Source organism: Achroia grisella, unplaced genomic scaffold (assembly GCF_030625045.1).
Source record: "Achroia grisella isolate CSIRO2021 unplaced genomic scaffold, CSIRO_AGI_Agris_v1 utg807, whole genome shotgun sequence".
Classification (NCBI taxonomy): domain Eukaryota; kingdom Metazoa; phylum Arthropoda; class Insecta; order Lepidoptera; family Pyralidae; genus Achroia; species Achroia grisella.
Window position 1 is genome coordinate 2,859,315 of NW_026713028.1, and position 19,655 is coordinate 2,878,969.

The following is a 19,655-nucleotide window of genomic DNA, read 5'->3' on the forward strand; positions in this document are numbered from 1 at the left end:
TTATAGAAGTATTTAGATTTCTTTTCGTCGTTTCAAGCTTTAAAAGTTTGTATGTATTGTGATAGCACAGGCTTCGGTGCTTAGAAATATTATTAAATAATATTTTAAAAAAAAATTTACATTTAAATATGACTTTTTATTACAATGTTTGCTTTTGTGATAAAACTTAATAAATACATTCGTTTTGGTTTTTCTTATAGATATCCCGGGAACTCGTTTCCATCACAGCTATCATGGAGTAATACTGAATCTAGGACCTCTATATTTATTTTCAGCGGTGGTATTTTGATTGGCGATACTGTTTATAATTCCAGTATTGACTTGTCGTAACTGATCTATCTAATATAGATTTACTATATGATGTAAGCATACACTATGAAAAGATTTTAAATTTCCTGCTGTAGATACTTGGTCACAGCTGTCCAGAATAGTTTTGTTTTAAACCTATCTGTTTTAAACATCCCTATAACTCACTCTCTCACTTTTTCTACTTACATACATGGTCTATTTAGTATCTCACCTTGTCAGCACCGCAACAAATTTCACTTTTGCAATAGGTATTTTTATGCGTGATTCATTAGGTAGTCTGCAAGTAACAGTTACGAAATTATGACGAAACATTCCAGAACGGAATTCCGCAAGTGCTAAATACCAAACTCACGCTGCAGGTAAGATTCCTTCGAATAGTCAAGTTGTCTCCTAGTATTCAACTTGGAGACCACTTTCGACTATAAAATATATAATAATATTAAATAAAAAACTATACCTATGGCTACAATAATAGCGAAGATTTTAAAACGTATTTTCTCTTATCCTGTTTATAAATCTCGCCTCACGTTTGTCCGGGATAAACTCCGAAACGATTTGAGCAATTTTGATGAAATTTGACTTACTGTGACTAATTTGGCTGTATAAAACTAAAAGAGATACTTAATATTAGAACAGTCATATTTACCAGTTATGACCTAGATGGCCTGGGTGGTCTATTGGTTTAGGACACCACTGGTGATCTACTTCAGATAGTCGTGAGATCGATTCCTCACCTCATTGTATAAAATACTTGGTACAAACATTTGTATTCATGATAATAATAATGAAGTATTCATTAAGCAATGTACCCTGTCAAATTGACCTCCACCCGGGCCGAGAACCATCGTGGTTGTGTCCTAGTCAATTGCTACGATGAGCTAACTGGCCTAAATTCATTGTCATCCTATCCTCCACTAGTACACCTTCAGCGAATACCATATGAGTAGACGGGTAAACCATACCATTACCGTACAATAGAAAAATCTGACTCACCTCTGAATTTTGGAGATTGATGTGACAAGTCTAAAGTTAAAGATTTTGTAATAGTAATATGCGTATGTTTATTGCATGCATACACAAGTTATTGAACATTTCCAACGATAACAACTCCAAATTAGCATCTTTGTTTTAGAAATTCTTCAGCACGAGACAATCATCGGAAATCTCATAACGTTCCGAACTGCAATTTGCAATGAAATGCGCTATTTACAAACAACTCTAAACATAGTTTATAAAGGTTTATCACGAAATATTGTGGTAAATTAAAAAATCGTATATGAAATTACGATAATTATCATTTACTTGTAAGCCGCCCTGGAATCCCATCGGTATTTCAATTACATTACACAACCTTAATGACTTGTACATCTAAACCATCCTCAGAAATCACGTTGTTCATATATTAAAACTGTATAATCTGTTGAGTATTTTTTGAGATTATCACAAAGATACAGGCCGACGCGGCGGAGGACTTAGATTTACATGTATAATATTGCTATATTGCATATGCTATTATTATAAATGGGAGCGATTTATTTCTATATTTGTTTACAACTAAAAAACTATTTTAACAAATTTAATTATTCTCTCATCTATAGCTTAATTATCAGTGAATAACATATTGAATTCGGTACGGGCAGTGCGGCGGTATTCAACAATTGAAAAGTAAGTGAAACACGAAAATATAATAAATACAAATTTATTCAGAGGTCTACTCTACTAATTTACAAACACTACTTACTATAAGTTTGTTTCAAATAAGTTGTTTTTCGTTCAATACAGGGAATTAAGACAATTACACTTAAACAAAAATTATAGAAATATTCATAATATTTTAGTGGGTTTTGTCTTCATTCCCTGAATTAAATTACATAATATAACAATAATAATAAAAATAAAAGTCAGTTTGTTAATACATGTACACTTAATTTAGATCACATTGTATAAAAATAGAAATCAACCCTAATCCAATACAAGGCACTCTTCACTATCGAATTTATAATTAAGTAATCCTGTGATTATATTTGTTGGAGATTATTCAGTCTGAAAAAAGATAAGTAAAAATATATAAACACTTTATAATTTCTTGTCACATTGTAATTTATAAGTTTTAGATATAATAATCGTAATAAATTACTAGATAAGATCGTCCTTTGTTATAAAATTCTATTTATTATTTTTCTTCTCATGTTTCATATATATAATATATATATCAACATCCAATTCTTCCTTATTCCATTTATTTGGGGTCGGCGTTAAATGTTTTATCTTCCATTCAACCCTGTTCGCAGTCATCTTGTTATTAATCTTACAACATCATCACACAGTCCATCCATCTCTTTTTCGGCCTTCTTCGGCCGAATATTTATATATATATATAATACTATATTTTTTTATTAATTACTACAAAGAAATTTAGAATTATATTACTATATTTTATTGACAATATTACCTTTATATATTTAGGTCCGACATTTCCCTAATCATGGGGGAAGAAATAGCTTTTCTTCTTTTTTACAAATGTTGCGTCATGGTGATTTCTGTAAAAAAAAATATAATAAATTAAAATATTGAAATAATAATAAATGTAGACATTGTGTAATTTTTCTTACAACAATCTTATAAAATATGTGATCAACACGAATGTTCTAGAATTAAAACTCTAATCAAACTTAGCGATTATATTACAAATATAATTTAATTCAGAATCTTCGCTTCTTATTTGTTCTTCCTTTCTAAATTATCTTAAAATGACTGGTACACGATATGCATGACAGTAGACCATTGTACTTTTTAATAAATATTGTCCATTAATTAATAATTAATATAAATAAATTTCATATTGAGACTTATATAATTTTCAATGTACTCTACTTTTTATTACGAGATATGGCATAATTCTGTAAAGCAAGTTGTTTTATTAAAAATAATCATATGAAATGATGAAGTATGTTTATGTAGGAACACTAGGCATATACTAAAAGTTAGTGAATTAAATTAACTATAGCATAAAAATCACAAGCACAGGAGGCAATCAACATTGTGACTCTCTAGTCACAGTGTTGATTGTTTGATGAATTATGGTTTTTTAAAAAGAGTGTATTCATGATCATAATACGTATCTATTAATACTTAGCCTACAATTACTTTGCAGAACTATGCACTTACTGATATAAAAAAAAATAGTTTGGTTTTTAAATATTCCAAAAAAAAAAGATTAACGAAATAATATTTATTCAAACAGTCACATTTGAAAGTTAGAATGCAGTTCATTTCAACATTGATTAAACAGGAATTATTTAATTTTCTATTTTAAAAAGAATATGCTTTATTTAATGCAACTAAGTACCTATTACATGTCATTGTAAATCCGGTTTATAGTTAAAACGTGTTTTAATAGGAAAAATTTAAGTTATAACTGATCGTCTGTATTACAACTTGTTTTTTCTAGGAACGTAATGGAATAATTACGAAAGAAGTTAATCGGGTCGACTACGTCAAAATAGAACAAAAACAAATTCATAATGATTAGCAATGTACTTGATAACTACTTTGATCCCGACGAAACTACATATATATGTATATGTAGTTTTATCAGTTGTTAATGCACAACCAGTTGATATTCATAGAAAATTCAATATTTCTTTAATGTTTCGTTTAGAATAGTTAAAGTAGTTGTCATTATTCAATACTACCTTGGTGGCAAACAAGCATACGTCCCAGCTGATGTTAAATGGTTACCGTAGTCTATGGACACCTGAGACACCAGGGGTGTCACATGCCATAACATATATAGAGCATAAAGATGCTTATGGTGACAAAATCTCCAACATTAAGTAACAAGTGAGTACGTAATGCATATGAGCTGTTGGAGCACGATCTCCACAACTATTTAACTATTATAATAAGATTTTCTCGATATTAATGAATGAGTGTATTTACAAATGTAGCAAAACTTAATTGCCCAATACTACCTACTAAATTGAGATTAAGCCGAGATATTCAGTAAGAGCATAGTCTGCTAACATAAATTCAAACCGTATGTCTAAACTATTAAACACCAAAATACATTCAACAGAAATTATAACCTCCCGCATTAAAAATCCGAAGACATGGGTCAGAACGTTATATTTTGCCACGTCCATCCCATACTCTACTATATTGTTTGCGCAGTATGAAGATATTGGAGCGACACAAGTATTGTACAATAGCAGTGCTAACATCCACTTCTGCGTGCGACTGTCTGTCTGTACACGTCTTGTGAGTACAGGACGCAACAAACGTGTATTATTGCGTTCGTATGTTTCATTTTTTTCCGGTATTTCATTACTACTCGATGATTTCGCCTCTTTTTCCAACTCGTATGACGTTTCGAATCTAAACATGTTTATATACTTTATACCACGCCAAAAGTATGTAAGCGGATTCAATATGAATATCATATTTAATGGTAAAATGTATAAATGACTCACCGTTTGTCGAAGAATGATCGCGGCGTTGTGTCAAGAGTCACTTCAGTACTCGACGGCTGTGGAGAAAAAAATCTTGTTAAACTATTGACTTATAATTATTTTGTAGACGCGATATTTCTTCTCAAAATGCAGAGATATAGAGAGAGGAAACATGTCTGTTGTGGTGGGGTTCTTTTTGTTGAGATGTGTTAAATAATAATAATATGTATGTTTGCAGAATAATTGTATTGTCTCTTTTTTTAATATATTTACACAATGTCAATCAAACAACGAATTTTGACAACAACTATTATAAAAAACGTAATAGGTGAGGAGGCCGTATATACACCTAACATCCTCCCGCAGACATGAAGTACTCATCAGATAGCTTAGAGTAAATGAGCTTCTAGAAGGTAAAGCCTCTGAAAGGGGCGTACGAAAACACCAGAGTTCGTCTTGATCTTAGCTACTCTGGCTACCCCGTCAGCACCAGTGATAATTTCTTGAATTAAGCCCAGTGGCCATTTGATCCTCTTGTCAGCAGTCTCCATTAGAACAATGTCTCCGGTTTTGAGCTGTACCTTGTTCCTTTGTTTATTATTATGAACAAGCATTGCAAGGTATTCGTTCCGAAATCTCTGCCGGAAATCATTTCTCAAGTTCTGTATATATCGGAATCGAGTGATTAAATTAATATCGATATAATCTAAATCTGTAGTATCGGTACTTGCTATAGGTTGTATAAAATTCATTGGTGATAAGGGCACAATAGTTTCCTTGTCATTAACAGTAGCAGTTAACGGTCGCGAATTTATAGTTGCCTCTATGTCACATAATATTGTTTCCAACTGTACGTAATTGATAGAACTTCTACCTAACACTCTCCTTAACATTTCCTTCACCATTCGTACTAACCTCCCCGAAGACATGGTGGCATAAATCTCCATCTGATTTGTAATGTGTTAGATTCGTTTCTAATTTATAGTCAACATTAGTAAGTCTACTATTCATACCTATAAAATTCGTGCCATTATCAGAATAGATAGTATGTACTCTTCCTCTCCTGGCAATAAAACGTCTAAGAGCCATCATGAAACTATCAGTTGAAAGTGAATCCACCAATTCCAAATGAACGGCTCTATAGACTGCGCAAGTAAATAATACGATCCATCGTTTCTGCGAATTTTTTAATAAAAGCGGTCCTGCTAAATCTACACCAGTTACCTCAAAGGGGGCACTATTTTTTATTCTATCATTTGGTAATGGGGCCGCTTCCATCGGTTGAACTGGTTTCGTAGTGTGACGTCGACACTTTACGCAGCTACTTATGACTTTTGTGGCAAGTCTTTTTATACCAATTATCCAATATCGTTCTCTTATCGTTGCTATTAAAATATGTTTATTCGCATGATGAAGGCTTACGTGCTTCTCTTGCGCTAGACGATATATAATAACGCTACTTGAAGGTAATATTATTGGACATTTAAAATCTCTATTGATGTTAGGTGTATATACGGCCTCCTCACCTATTACGTTTTTTATAATAGTTGTTGTCAAAATTCGTTGTTTGATTGACATTGTGTAAATATATTAAAAAAAGAGACAATACAATTATTCTGCAAACATACATATTATTATTATTTAACACATCTCAACAAAAAGAACCCCACCACAACATCTGGCGACCGTGACTTCGTACTAAAATGCTGAGACTAAAAAAATCAAGAACAAATTTACGCCGACTATTCACAAAGACTGGGAACCAATTATCAGAGTTATTACAGGAACCCATACCAAATACTGCGGAAATAAAGGTGTGTCATTCAATATTTAAAAGTAAAGCAGATGAATTATTTAAAGTAGACAAAGATATTTACAATGAATGGGTGAATGACGACGAAACAAATGAAGATGAATTTTACGCAGATTGTGAAACGGCCGATGAATTTTTGATTAAATGGATTACTCTAGATAATATGTATCAAGACGTAATACAACGGCAGAATAAACATCAACCTGCCTCTCAGTTACCAGTTGTATCACCTGAGAGACAGGATATAAGTCCAAGAACTTCAAATAGAGATGACAATGAACAGAGTGTGATCAATTATAAAAGTACGAGAATTTTAAAGAATTCACACGAAGTGAGTGTCAGTAGAGACTCGATGAATAAAGAAAGAGACGAAAGAGTCAAGTTAGCCATGTCAGGGTTTATAGATTATATGAAAGAAGTAACTGAACCGACAATGGAATATATTTCATCGGGTAGGAGTAAGAAATACGAGGGAGATAAAAGGATAGAAAATTACGTAACGAAACATTCTTTGAAGTATGAAAAGATTACTTACGACTGTAAACAAAAGAAGGAAGAACAAAGACTAGCTACAATTTTGACATTCGATGATTATAAAGAAGTGGAAAATAAGTCAATAATCATTATACAAAGAGAATATTTTCAAGCAAATGACGAGTTTAAGAAATTGAAAAATAAGACTATTTTTACAGACGAAAAAAGTATGATAAGAATGAAAACTAAACTAATTCTGAGCCAAGAAGAAAATAGATATATTAGATGTTTAATAATATTGCCATGGAGCAGTGTAATTCTATTTCGTCTAGTTCAAGATAAGTATATCAGCAGGAAATTTAAGCCACCGGACCCTACTTGGTGGAGGGGAGGTTGGGTGGAAAGTTGGTACGCTTGGTGGGAAAGATGGTACCCCTGGTGGGACGGGATAGAGAGAGTAGGCAAAATAAGATAAACTGTAATGTATTCAAAGCTCATTTACTGTTGGCTACCTGAATAGCACTTCATGTCTGCGGGAGGATGTTAGGTGTATATACGGCCTCCTCACCGATTACGTTTTTTATAATAGTTGTTGTCAAATATAGATTGACATCATTGTAAATATATTATAAAAAGAGACAATACATATTCTGCTGTAAACGTATATATTATTTATTAGTAAACTCACCATCTCAACAAAAAAGAACCCCATCACAACAATGTCTGCATACATCTGGCGTATTGTAGAACATATTCAAATCGACACATGCTTAGTATAAGAAAAAACATATATAATTTATTATTAAAAAAGAATCATAATTTTAATTCAAAACAAACAATGTATCAGTAGATGGAGGGCTGTATTTTATTTTCATTGCTAGTTGCACAGATTTACTTGTAAATAACTATGACATTCAAGTTTAAGTTTGTAAAATTTTACCCTTCCGGAAGTAAAATGAATAGGGAATGAGTTTGGAAAGGAATTCATCATTTTTGAGGCTAGAACGATGAAACTTTATGTTTGGCTTTTTTGGGTTAGATTACTAAATATTCTTTCTTTACTTGGCAGACGAAGTCGCTTATGGTCGACTAAGCATTGCTAGTTGCACAGATTTACTTGTAAATAACTATGACATTCAAGTTTAAGTTTGTAAAATTTTACCCTTCCGGAAGTAAAATGAATAGGGAATGAGTTTGGAAAGGAATTCATCATTTTTGAGGCTAGAACGATGAAACTTTATGTTTGGCTTTTTTGGGTTAGATTACTAAATATTCTTTCTTTACTTGGCAGACGAAGTCGCTTATGGTCGACTAAGCTGTGTCCAGCTAATTATATATACTAACATTGTTCTCCTTGTCCTCGCTATCGGAAGAGATGCGCCTGTTCTTGCAGAGCTCGCGCTGGCAGCGGCAGGTGGAGCCGCAGCCCTTGTCGGCCTTGACGCAGCCGCACATCTTGGTGGAGCAGCTGCCGCGACACGTGCAGTGCGCCGCGCCGTCGCTGCCTCGCTTCGTGGCGCGCCCGTTGCTCTCCATGTCGGGGTTTGTGAAGTTCATCGTTAGACGTGAACGCTGCGCCTGTGTGTACATATCACTACTTTAGAAAAAATATTAAAATCTCATACCCTCTCTATCAATATGTGCCTATACTACTTTAGAAACGAGAATAAAATCTTATTTGCTCTCTATCAATACATAAAGTTGTTTCTATAGCAATATTATCTTATTTATATTCTGTTTGTTAATGTATGTTATTTATTTATGCTTCAGTATTTAGGTATTTATATATATTTAAATCTTATTTACATATTGTAACTAGCGATCAATCCCAGCTTCGCACGGATGCAATAAAATCTTTTAATTTCTCGGCTTGTTCCATACTACAATACCCATGTATTATACATATACACCTTCCTCTTGAATTACTCTATCTATTGCTGGAAATTGCATTACAATCCGTTGCATAGTTTAAAAGATTTAAGCGAACAGCGACGGCGACTTTGTTTTAATTATGTAAAGATAAAGATATGTAGAATTATTAACCTTTCCTCATTATATATATTAATTGTATGATACATATATGTTGTTTTTTTTTTAACTTTACATTATCATTTTCTATTTACATATTTAGAACTCTAGGTCTGCTATTATCCGCTAAATATTTCCACTGTCACAACAGTAGGGCTGGAAGTAATTTGTTTCAGAGCCCATCTTTGATCACATATTTTATTACTGTGTTATAAATAGATTTCTGTCCAAATGATCGTGAAATTGATTTAAAATTTAGTAGTTTTGAAACACAGCTTTTGGAGCCTCCTAACGTCATGTAGAAAGGCAAAAGTGGTTCTGACCTCTTCGCCTACAATTCTTGCTTATCTTAGCTTGGGAGTTGATAACGCTGCGGGAATTGTCTTGGGTTATTATTATTTACCTGTATCCGTTTGAAGAGTGGCGTGGCCCTCCAGTCCGGATCTTTCTCCTCATCTTCAAACTCGTCATCATCTTCATCAGTGATGTCAACATATTCCAGTTTCTTTATAGCTTCTACAGGAGTTTCCTTCTTTATTACCTTCTTTGCCTTCTTTCCAGCAGTACGAAGTTGTTCTAACTCGTCTATTAGCTTTTTCTGTAGATATTCAATTTAGTATTACTCCACAGTATAATCGATGAAAAATATTAATAAAAAATGAAAATCTTAGAAATTTTACTTCATAATATTAACGGAAATTTACTTTATTATAGTAATTAACCTGTCATACCAATTTATAATAGATTCTATATTTTTATTAGTTTCTTTGTAACTACAACTATACTACTACATAAACGACCATGTAAATAGTAAAGTCACGTTTAATGTAATAGCATAGGGTTCACATTTAATTAACTTGGAATTACAGTTGATTTTTTACAATGACACAGTAAACTTAAACAAGAAGAAATTATTATCTGTTGCTCTATTGTTAGTGACATACATTTTCTTCTTCAATTTGTTCGAGCTTATCCTGTTGGTACTGAATGACATTCTGCAGATGCTTGCACGCTTCGTTCTTGTCACCTCTGCTGATGACACCGCGCTGTGCAGCCACTAATGCCGATAGCTGTCATAAAAATAATTTAAATTACAATTTACTTATATGCTGATATGATTGTTAAATAAGAGACGACCCATACTTACCATACCCATATTTAGATCTAGAATATCAAAATTTTTATATTTGTCAAAACTGGTTTATACTTGGCCATTATAATAATTATACTGATAGATGCTAGAGTAAGTCCTACTTACTATATCGCAAATACTGGTCGTATTTGCGATATAGTAAGCAGGACTTGTCTAATTAAGGATCTATCTAAAATATGGTTCAAAGTTTTGATGTAATTTGTGTAAAAAAAAGGACGAAAGATCCGACTCATATAAATCATACTAAAACGGTCATAACTAATACCTACAATTAGTAGTAAACTGCTCATTTCAAAATTATGAATGCATTGTTGCTAGAAATGTCGTTAATTGTATAATTAACTATTAACATTTTTTTTTCAATTACTTTTGAAAATATCGAGTTGTAATTTATCACGTAACTTTCAGATTCAGATCCTAGCTAAAGAATAGAAAAAGCGAGAATTTAATACTACTTGCAGGCAGGGTAAATAAAATAAGAAATATTTTTTTATTATCTAGCTATCAAGATTTAATTTCAAATTTATGAATTGAAAATATACAACTTACCTTCTGTTCATTTTGCAGCTTAACCATCGCCAGTTGCCTTTCAAACTCAGATTTGTTGGCCTCAAATTCCACCATTAGTCTATCGTGAGCTTCCTTTATCTCCTCGTATCTGGTCTGGTAACCCTTCTCGCTCTGGTTCTGAAGTTCACGCTTCGAGTCAACAAGCAACTCGAATAAGCATTTAAGGGCAACTTTGGCTTCAAGCATTGACTGTATGTTGTCCCATTGGGTGCGTGACTTGTTTTCTGTAAATAACATGACGTGACAACATTTGAAGTAATAAATTGAGTTAGCTAGGCTTTCACGTCTTAAGAGTGTAAGCCCAGAGGCATACGCGTGTTCTCACATGCTTTTACTATAGAAAGGGCGAAATAGGTCGCCCTAACAAACCTGTAGAAGGGCCTTCCCTACACTATCTACAATGTTCCGCATCTATAACGGCATTTGCACCATTACATTATTAAAAATCTACTTTCATGTCATATTTAAGGGGTGAAAAGCTAACAAACAAGCAGAATTCCAGATAGACACACTTTCGCATTTATAATATAGAAAAATCTTTTAGGGCTGAAACTGACAAAATAATAATCTTATATATAATAATATTATTGTCAGTTCTGTTCAAATGAACTAGCGAGCCGAGCTGGACGGTGGTAAAAAAATATAACATGCATTACGAGGCCGTAAGATACTACAGGAATAAATATTTTTTTATTTGATTTGATATATTTATATAAATGTATGTGGAATGTAGAGGAGCCTAGGCTACTTGTTATTGTATGATATATACATAATATAATTATAATATACTTTTAGAAATCAAAACAGTAAACTCACCTTGGTCAGCTGTCAATATCTTCTGTTGCAGGTCCGATATCTGTGCCTTGCGTAATGCGAGGTCGTCTTCTAACTCGGCAATTTTCTTTCTATTTGCTTCGTCATCTGTACTGTTACGGAGACTCTCAATTTGTTCAGTTATGAATGCTCTGGAATAAAAATATGCAACACATGTAATTTTTCACATTTGTATCAAATGTGAAAAATTCCATTTCACACCTAAAAACATTAACAATGCCATTACTTATACTGGCACTGTACATATCTTTGTGTGAATCACTGCTTATTCTTATTATTACATAAGATATAGAGACGTAAAATATTGAATTTATTGTTTCTAATATAATATTATAATCTGACCTATACTCCATAAGTTCTTCAAGAGACTTCTCTGCTTCTACTATGCTGAGATGGACCTCTAATTCCTGCTCAATGTACTGTTGTACGGCGCCAGCCTTCACGCTTCCCTTTGCATTGCGCTTCATCGCAGTATGCTTTTGCCTGTCTAACGCTTCCTACAAGTTATAATTTTTACAGTATTATTCTCTTTACATATCAACTTTATGAAATAATAGATGTTTAAATCAATAATACACACTACAACAAAGAAAGAGACCTAATTATCAGACACAGAACTTGAATTCAAATGCTAAAAAGAAAAGACATGAAATTACACGTGTAAATAATAAAACTGTAATAGAGACGTTATTGGCTTGGCCGTTGCCGCTGTGACGAGATATATTTATGATATCGTTGATTTGATTTATTATGCAATAATGACCTTAAGCCTCTTGTTAACGGCAACAGCTTCCTCCATCTTGCGCTTGAGCACGTTCTGTTGTTTAGCGTGTAGCGACTCCATCTTGGCCATAGCGGTGGCGCGCTTCCGGTCTTCATTGCGCAGCCGCAGGAGGGCGCGTTCGTTATCCGCCTTCCACTTACGGAACTTCTCGCTCTCTTCCCGCATTTGTTTAATAATTTTTACCTTTATGACAAAATTATATAATAATTATACATACTCTGCACTGGCAATGATTTTAAATTTCACCAATAAATAAATATTGTTTATGTATATATTCCATAATTCAATTTAGATCTAAGCATCACGAGAACGGACTTAGGCTATGTTTAATCACTTTACTGTTTACTTTACGGTTTCTAAATGATTTTGCCATGTGTTATAGAATTAATTTACCTTAGTGACTTTCATAGACTGTAATTCAGCATTAAGGGCTGCAATCTTGGCTTCATTCTTCTCCTTTGTTTTGATGATATTGGCTTGCTGCTGGCATTTCTTTTTCAGATCTTGTATTTCGGACTCGAGGGCGGACACTTTCGTGCGTCGCTCGTCGTGTGATGGGTCTTTAGTCTATAAATACAAAAATTTTACATAAAATATACATCTCTATGATCATTATATACTTATAAGATTATTTCTCTCGATTGAACACAAACTAAAATAAAATAACAGTATTGAAACACTGCACAAATAAAACTATCCAAGTCCAGAAAGCTGAAATTTAAAACAATTCAAAAATTTCACTGAAAATTTCAAACATACACAATATCACTCATGCAAATCCATAAGCATAAACCCCAGTGAACTATATTTTTTTATTTAAATGTAATATTTCTTGATTTCAAATTTTGAAGTCATAGAATTCTAAATTAACTATTATAGTTCATTTTCTGCACCTGGAAAGACAAACAATCTGACGGCCTATTTAATGGAAAGTGACACAGGTATTGAAAGGTAAAAAAAAACATCACCTTAGTCCTCTTCAACTGTTGGAGTAGTTCATCTTTCTCCTTCTCTAGCTGGGCAATCTTCTCCTCATTCTCTCGTAGGTTGTTGTGACTGTCCAGCATGTCTTTATTATTAGCGAGGATTGCTTGTACCACAGAAGCCTTTATAGCCATTGCTCTGTTTAATTCTTGTAGCTCTTGATTCAGTGCCACCTGAAAATATGTGGTAATAAAAACTAGGTAATATTTCTAAGATAGTTTTACAGTCATTATAATTATGATGATAATGTTGATGTATGTATATACATAGATTATAGATATATATATATATGTGGTGCCAAACATATACTTAAAATATTAACAAGTAATACAACAATGAGATACCTCAACTCATCTAAGAAATTATTAATTAATATGACAAATCTCTTTATTACTTCTTAATGTTGTAAGCTAAATAGTGTAGAAATTTGACACCAATATATAGGAATAGATTATAGAAACAAAATAGGTGTAGATGAAAAAATATAACACTTTCTAAGGATTTTTTAATAGTTACCTGTCCCATAGCTCTCTTCTCTTCCTCCATTACTGCTTGGTCCTCATTCAACAACACTTCATCATCAACCTTGTCATGGTCATTCTCTTCCTTGACAAATGACAATTTAATTTCGTGGTCTATTAATTCTTCATTTGTCTTCAAATTAACAGACTGCAGATCTTCTAATCTTGTCTTAATTTCTTTTAAGTAATCAACAACACTAGTTCGTTGAGATTCGTCATTTTGTACCTTCTCACTTATATTTAGGTTTTCTATTGTTTGGTTGCACTGTTCTGTCAACTCATTCAGTTTCCGTTCAATTTTGTCCTTTGCAGCCTCTGCCAAGAGTGCTTTTTCGCATAAATTCGTGTTTTCTATGAGCATATTACTAAGATGTTCAGTGACTTGCTTGTGCTTCTTCAGTAGATCGGCGTACTTAGCCTTCTCTTGTTCCAACTGTTCCTGCAGCTGTTCATTATTCTGTTCGGATATTGTCGGCAATTTACCAAGAAGTTCCAGTCTTAGTTCATTGACTAAGTTATTCAACCTGTTTCATAATTTTTTATTACGATATGTTGTATGAATTTAATATTCATTAAACACACACACACATAAAAATTTCGGTAACGTATGTGGATAATACAGTACAATTAAACCTTTTTTGTTCCATTCTTAATTAGTTTGAATTTCATTATATTGTTTATATTCAAGACATTTATTTCAATTTTATATTACATTGTATTAGGTATAGTTTATAACAATTAATAGCACTTAATAAACTCGTATTCTGCACTGATAAATAACAAATAGATTAATTTCCAATATTTTCAATGACTACTTTAAATTTAAAATAAAATATTTGGAAACTTACCTGATGATTTCAGCGGCCTTAGCATCTTGATTAATGATAGGTTTGTTACGGATGCGCCGAGCGCGGTCGGCATAGCGCAGCGTCGAGACAGTCTCGTCCAAATTGTAATCCGCTGGACTTACGCACGCAACCATTAAAGTGAGAGAATTGCCACCGAGACTATCTGTGAAGAGTTTTTTAAATAGTAAAATAGTCATAAAGGCTAACTATAGTTCACTGCTAGGTACAAATCCCTCTTCCATAAAAGAATTTCACCTTCACAATACCGGACTGGTAGCTCGGTACTGCTGGTTATATTTTGTATGTATTATAAATACTATATCTTATCATGTTCTGAAGAATTGCAGTGTTTATTAACATATTGTATTCTCCATTTCTAAATATTTAATTGATTTAGTACACCAACTTGCTTCCGATGTCACAATGTATCAATTTCTGTTTTTATAAGTTTTTAGTATGTTACATAGAATGTAAAATATGTATGTGATATGTAATCTGTCTATAAAAAAATATTTAAGTATTTCTATCAGTTCTTTAGTACCCATAAAACAATCTAACAAAGATCTTAGCCCTCTAGAATGTTAACACATCACATACGTATTATTACATAATTATTTACACAATGTTGACTATTTTTGAATTTTTGCCTAAATCAGTTTTCAATAACCAATAGAAATAATGTGAATTTAATTAAACTTAATATAAGCACTTTTCAATAATCATAATTTTTATTATACCACTCATTCCGAATGCAGATTAATCACACGAAGGAGCACGAAACTTGTTTGTAGAAAGAAGAAAAAGTCAACAGAATACTATAATAGAATACTACTGTAAAAAAACATCATACATACCCTGTAGTAATCGTGTGAGTTTGCTGTCCCTATAACTTATGAAACTTCGATTAGTGCCATCGCCAAGTGCGGAGATTACATTCCCTAGTGCCAATAATCCCTGGTTGATTTTCACACCTTCCTTCAATCTTTCGCCACTTGCCTTTGTCTTTTTTATACGTTCAGAACCCGCTAAATCAACTAAGTGAAATTTTGATGTTGTGGCTAAGTTCCTGTAAATTTAATTTCACAAATACTATATTAAAGTGGAGCCATTTATAAAAAAAAATATCTATATCTATCCTATTCTAAATTATTAGTATAATATTATGTAATTATGGAATATTATTGTAAAAATAGATTCGGTAAAACTGTCCTGGACTCACTACTACAAGTAAAAGATAATTTATATTACTAATACCTACATAATTTCTAGAGAAAACATGTGTGTTTATTCAGTGTTTTGTCAGCAACAGACTGTAAAAAGTCATCTGTCTCAAATACTTCAGTTGAGAAGCAGCAAGCTTTTTAAGCTGTTTTGGTGATTAGACAATGAATTAACGGTTTTTTTTTTCAGACTACTCTAATGCTGTTGGCCGCAGCTGGCCTTTACAGCTTCACCGGACATTAGTGGGCGAGTGCAGATGGCACTCCAAACCCGCAGAAGGACTTATGGAGCGGCTGAAGGCCAACTCCTGCCTAACGGATACGACTTTAGACTGAGGGCACCACTAGGGGTTCGAACCTCGGGTAATTAACAGTATATTAGTCATGACATCTTACAATTAGTCCTCTAGAATGGCAACGCATGAATTGTTTCACATGATAACGTAATATTCCTACTACTGTTTATTTATATATGTCATGGTTACCGCCTATCAAGTGAGTAATAAACTTTGCCAGCGCGAATTGGACATTGTAACCTAACATAGGTAAACATGACAGGTCATTTCAGTGCGATAAACTTTAATGAGTTGTGGCGATCGATCTGTCCATCAAAGCCCTGTAAATAATCATTTAAAACCTACTTGTTAGTCCTGCTCTCTTTCGCTATAACTATTGTAAATACTGCATGACTCCTACTCGAGGCCTGGTTCATGGCAGTCGAGCCAGTCACTCTGCCAATGGAGCCACGCTCCAGAACCATCATAGTTTCTGCCGTTGATGACACTGATAACTCAGTAATACCTGTAATATAATTTTTTTGGGAATTATACAGGCATACATCATTCGGAGCGAAAAGCAATGCTAACTAGCAGGTCTTATGTTTTCAACCGTTCTAGGAACCCAATCAAATACAATACACACAAAATAATATGTATATAGGTAATGATAATCATAATATTAAGATGATATCTTAATATCACCTACCCAGATATGATTTTGGTCAACTTATACTGCAACCAATTACTTAGTTTCAATGGAACACTTTTTAGAATTAATTGGATGAATTGAATAAATATGCTGACAGTCTCAGTACATCATTTTACTTCTGATGGTCATGGGTTCAACTCCTTACATGATACAAACATTTCTGATTATGAGTATGAGCATGCACTAATACTACACAATGGCTGGTTGAATATCATATTTTATTTGGCCACTACATTAAATAATTCTTTCTAAATTTAAATGAATATTACAATACACTGCCAGGAAGAAATATATTATAAATACATAAATAGACTTGCCTGGCAATATAACTCCTTTATTTACATCTTCCCTAATCTCTATAATACTGTGACCACGTTCCTTCCCTGATAATAAATCATAGCACTGTTCCTGATACAATTCCATGAAAGAAACAGACACTTTAAAGACAAATTTATCTTCATGGGTTTCTATAAAGTCAAATATGTCTGCTACAGCTTGGGGTATGACACCTGAAATATTGTATTTAAAAATATCTTATTACCTACATTATTATCTACACCACAAACATAACATCAGTATGCAACACACCTAATACCCATGATATACATTTTATACCTCAAGATCTTGTAATTTCAACCAAAATTACAAGGAAGCTACTTTATAATTACCTGAGATGTAGGAGAGGAAATAAGATACAGAGGACACAGCAATTTTTTTACATCTATATTATGTAAAAATAGTACATTATTAAGGTAAAATTTTGTAGAAGTATCAAAGATGTGTATCTGTAGTTGTGTTCATTTATGTGTCATTATAATATAAAAAATAATCATTAAAATACATAATTTTACACATTCCTTCCCTGAAAAGTCATATACAACTAAAATAAATATAATTTAATATATTAATTGACAATCGCTTAAAAATTTCAGATTAATTATTTTTTACAATTGATATCTATGTGTTGATATCACAAGAATAAGTATATAGTTTAATATAATAATGTTATTTATAACTGAAAAACTTGTAAACGAACTTACTTATATAAGAGACTAATCCTCTGCCAATGAGGGCATGTGCCCAGCAGTGGGACAATAAATAATTATAATAATTATAAAACCTTAATTTATGAAAATAATAATTTTACACATATTTAAAAATTATCTTCATATTTAAAGTAAAACTACTTGAAGATTAGGAAACAAATATTATATTATTGAATAACAGTAAAGTTTAAACATTACCTAGTTTAGTGGAGTCCCCATCGGATCCAGAATAATTGGTGCCCATGGTATAAGTCTTTCCAGAACCAGTCTGGCCATAAGCCAGTATTGTTACATTGTAACCTGGGAAAATACAGAATATCATAACAAACCTATTTAATAAAGAATTCCCAATACAAGCACAAACCAATGTCACATCTTTAGACTAATTTCTATATGAGATAAGCAAAGGAAACATGTGTTAAAAGCCACCACACTTACATACATTAATGAATTTTAAAAAGTGAATCTTCTTACTAATCTAATTATTACCTTCTTTAAAATTAATTATAAGCAAACAAGGGACAAAAATAGTCCATATTATCAGCATTTGTCAACCACAAACATATACATTATTGAAAAACTACATATTATAAATAAAAAAATAATTATCAAGTAACAATGACAGAAATTGTTAGTACGTATTAGTAATAGACCCAATTACTAGCAATATACCCAGTTAGTTTGACCACCACTAATACATTTTCTACAATGGCATCTAACTTGATTTCATCCTCAACTTTAGTATCAACACATACTATTAGTACAGGTGGATTCAAACAACTCTCATGACAGAAAACATAAGAAGTACCTTGGAAAAGTTTTCCTATAAGACCTTTCACTGATGTATCATAAAATTCCTGCTGATTTATATGTTGTGCAAACACATAATTGTATGTGAATGCCAGATCCTTTATTTGAACTTGATGCTCTCCGGGAACAACTTCTATACACTCATCACAGCCTCTTTCTATTTCTTGTTGCATCAAAGGTCGAATCCGAAGGGCCACTTGGACTGTGTCTATCGTTGTTTTGTCGCTTTCTACCATTTTTATTTCTTCAATTAGGCAAACAAAATAAAATTTGGACAGTTGTAATGTCCTTTTTTTCAGAGCCCTCTGCTATTTATTGTTCTTTCCGTACCTTTTTCTTACCGATGATCAGGGAAGTGTCAAATTTTTTTCATCATAGCGATGGGTTTTACTTATTATTTATGTCATTGATACTTTTTTAATTCTTCATAAAAGTTCTTTAATTAAATAAACGATAGATTATGACGACTTCGCAAAAAAAGTATTACGGGTCTAAAATAGTTTTATCATATAAGTAACACTAAACACAAAGATTATAATTATATTTCACAAAAAGTTTTCATTAAAATAGAATAATAGTGAAATTAGAGGAACAACAATACACGATGCGAAACGGTTAATTCAACGACAAGTTTTGAAATTTTGATTTGAATTTAAAATGTAACTTGACTTTATACGTCAAATTAGTTCAGTTTACTGTATGATTTCAGAAACTGAGGTGTACAGTGTTGCAACATAAACTATACACAGAAAATCTGGTTGACAATTTCAAAAAATTGATTACATAAAGTTTACAGCCTTATTTCGAATTGTGAAGTAATCTT

General features: G+C 32.4%; 2 protein-coding genes across 3 annotated transcripts in view; both read right to left on the minus strand.

The window, feature by feature from the left end:
* The window catches only part of LOC131851726 (unc-112-related protein-like), a 331,640-nt gene that overhangs the window by 212,342 nt on the left and 99,643 nt on the right, over nucleotides 1–19,655 (minus strand). The window lies entirely within an intron of this gene.
* LOC131851724 (chromosome-associated kinesin KIF4A) lies at nucleotides 2,020–19,440 on the minus strand. Of its 2 annotated transcripts, XM_059202262.1 has the most exons (20): nucleotides 18,831–19,440; nucleotides 18,221–18,322; nucleotides 17,294–17,485; nucleotides 16,631–16,790; nucleotides 15,624–15,835; nucleotides 14,770–14,932; nucleotides 13,917–14,445; nucleotides 13,385–13,573; nucleotides 12,810–12,983; nucleotides 12,396–12,599; nucleotides 11,975–12,129; nucleotides 11,615–11,763; nucleotides 10,778–11,022; nucleotides 10,020–10,145; nucleotides 9,479–9,673; nucleotides 8,392–8,625; nucleotides 4,782–4,837; nucleotides 4,398–4,686; nucleotides 2,762–2,849; nucleotides 2,020–2,352 (listed from the first exon to the last, which is right to left on the minus strand). In XM_059202262.1, exons 1-19 carry the CDS (start codon nucleotides 19,066–19,068, stop codon nucleotides 2,838–2,840), a joined length of 3,624 nt encoding a protein of 1,207 aa, XP_059058245.1. In that variant the 5' UTR covers nucleotides 19,069–19,440; the 3' UTR covers nucleotides 2,020–2,352; nucleotides 2,762–2,837. The 2 variants fall into 2 exon arrangements, with proteins under 2 accessions (XP_059058245.1, XP_059058247.1); XM_059202264.1 differs by lacking the exon at nucleotides 4,398–4,686 and having other exon boundaries at nucleotides 18,831–19,438.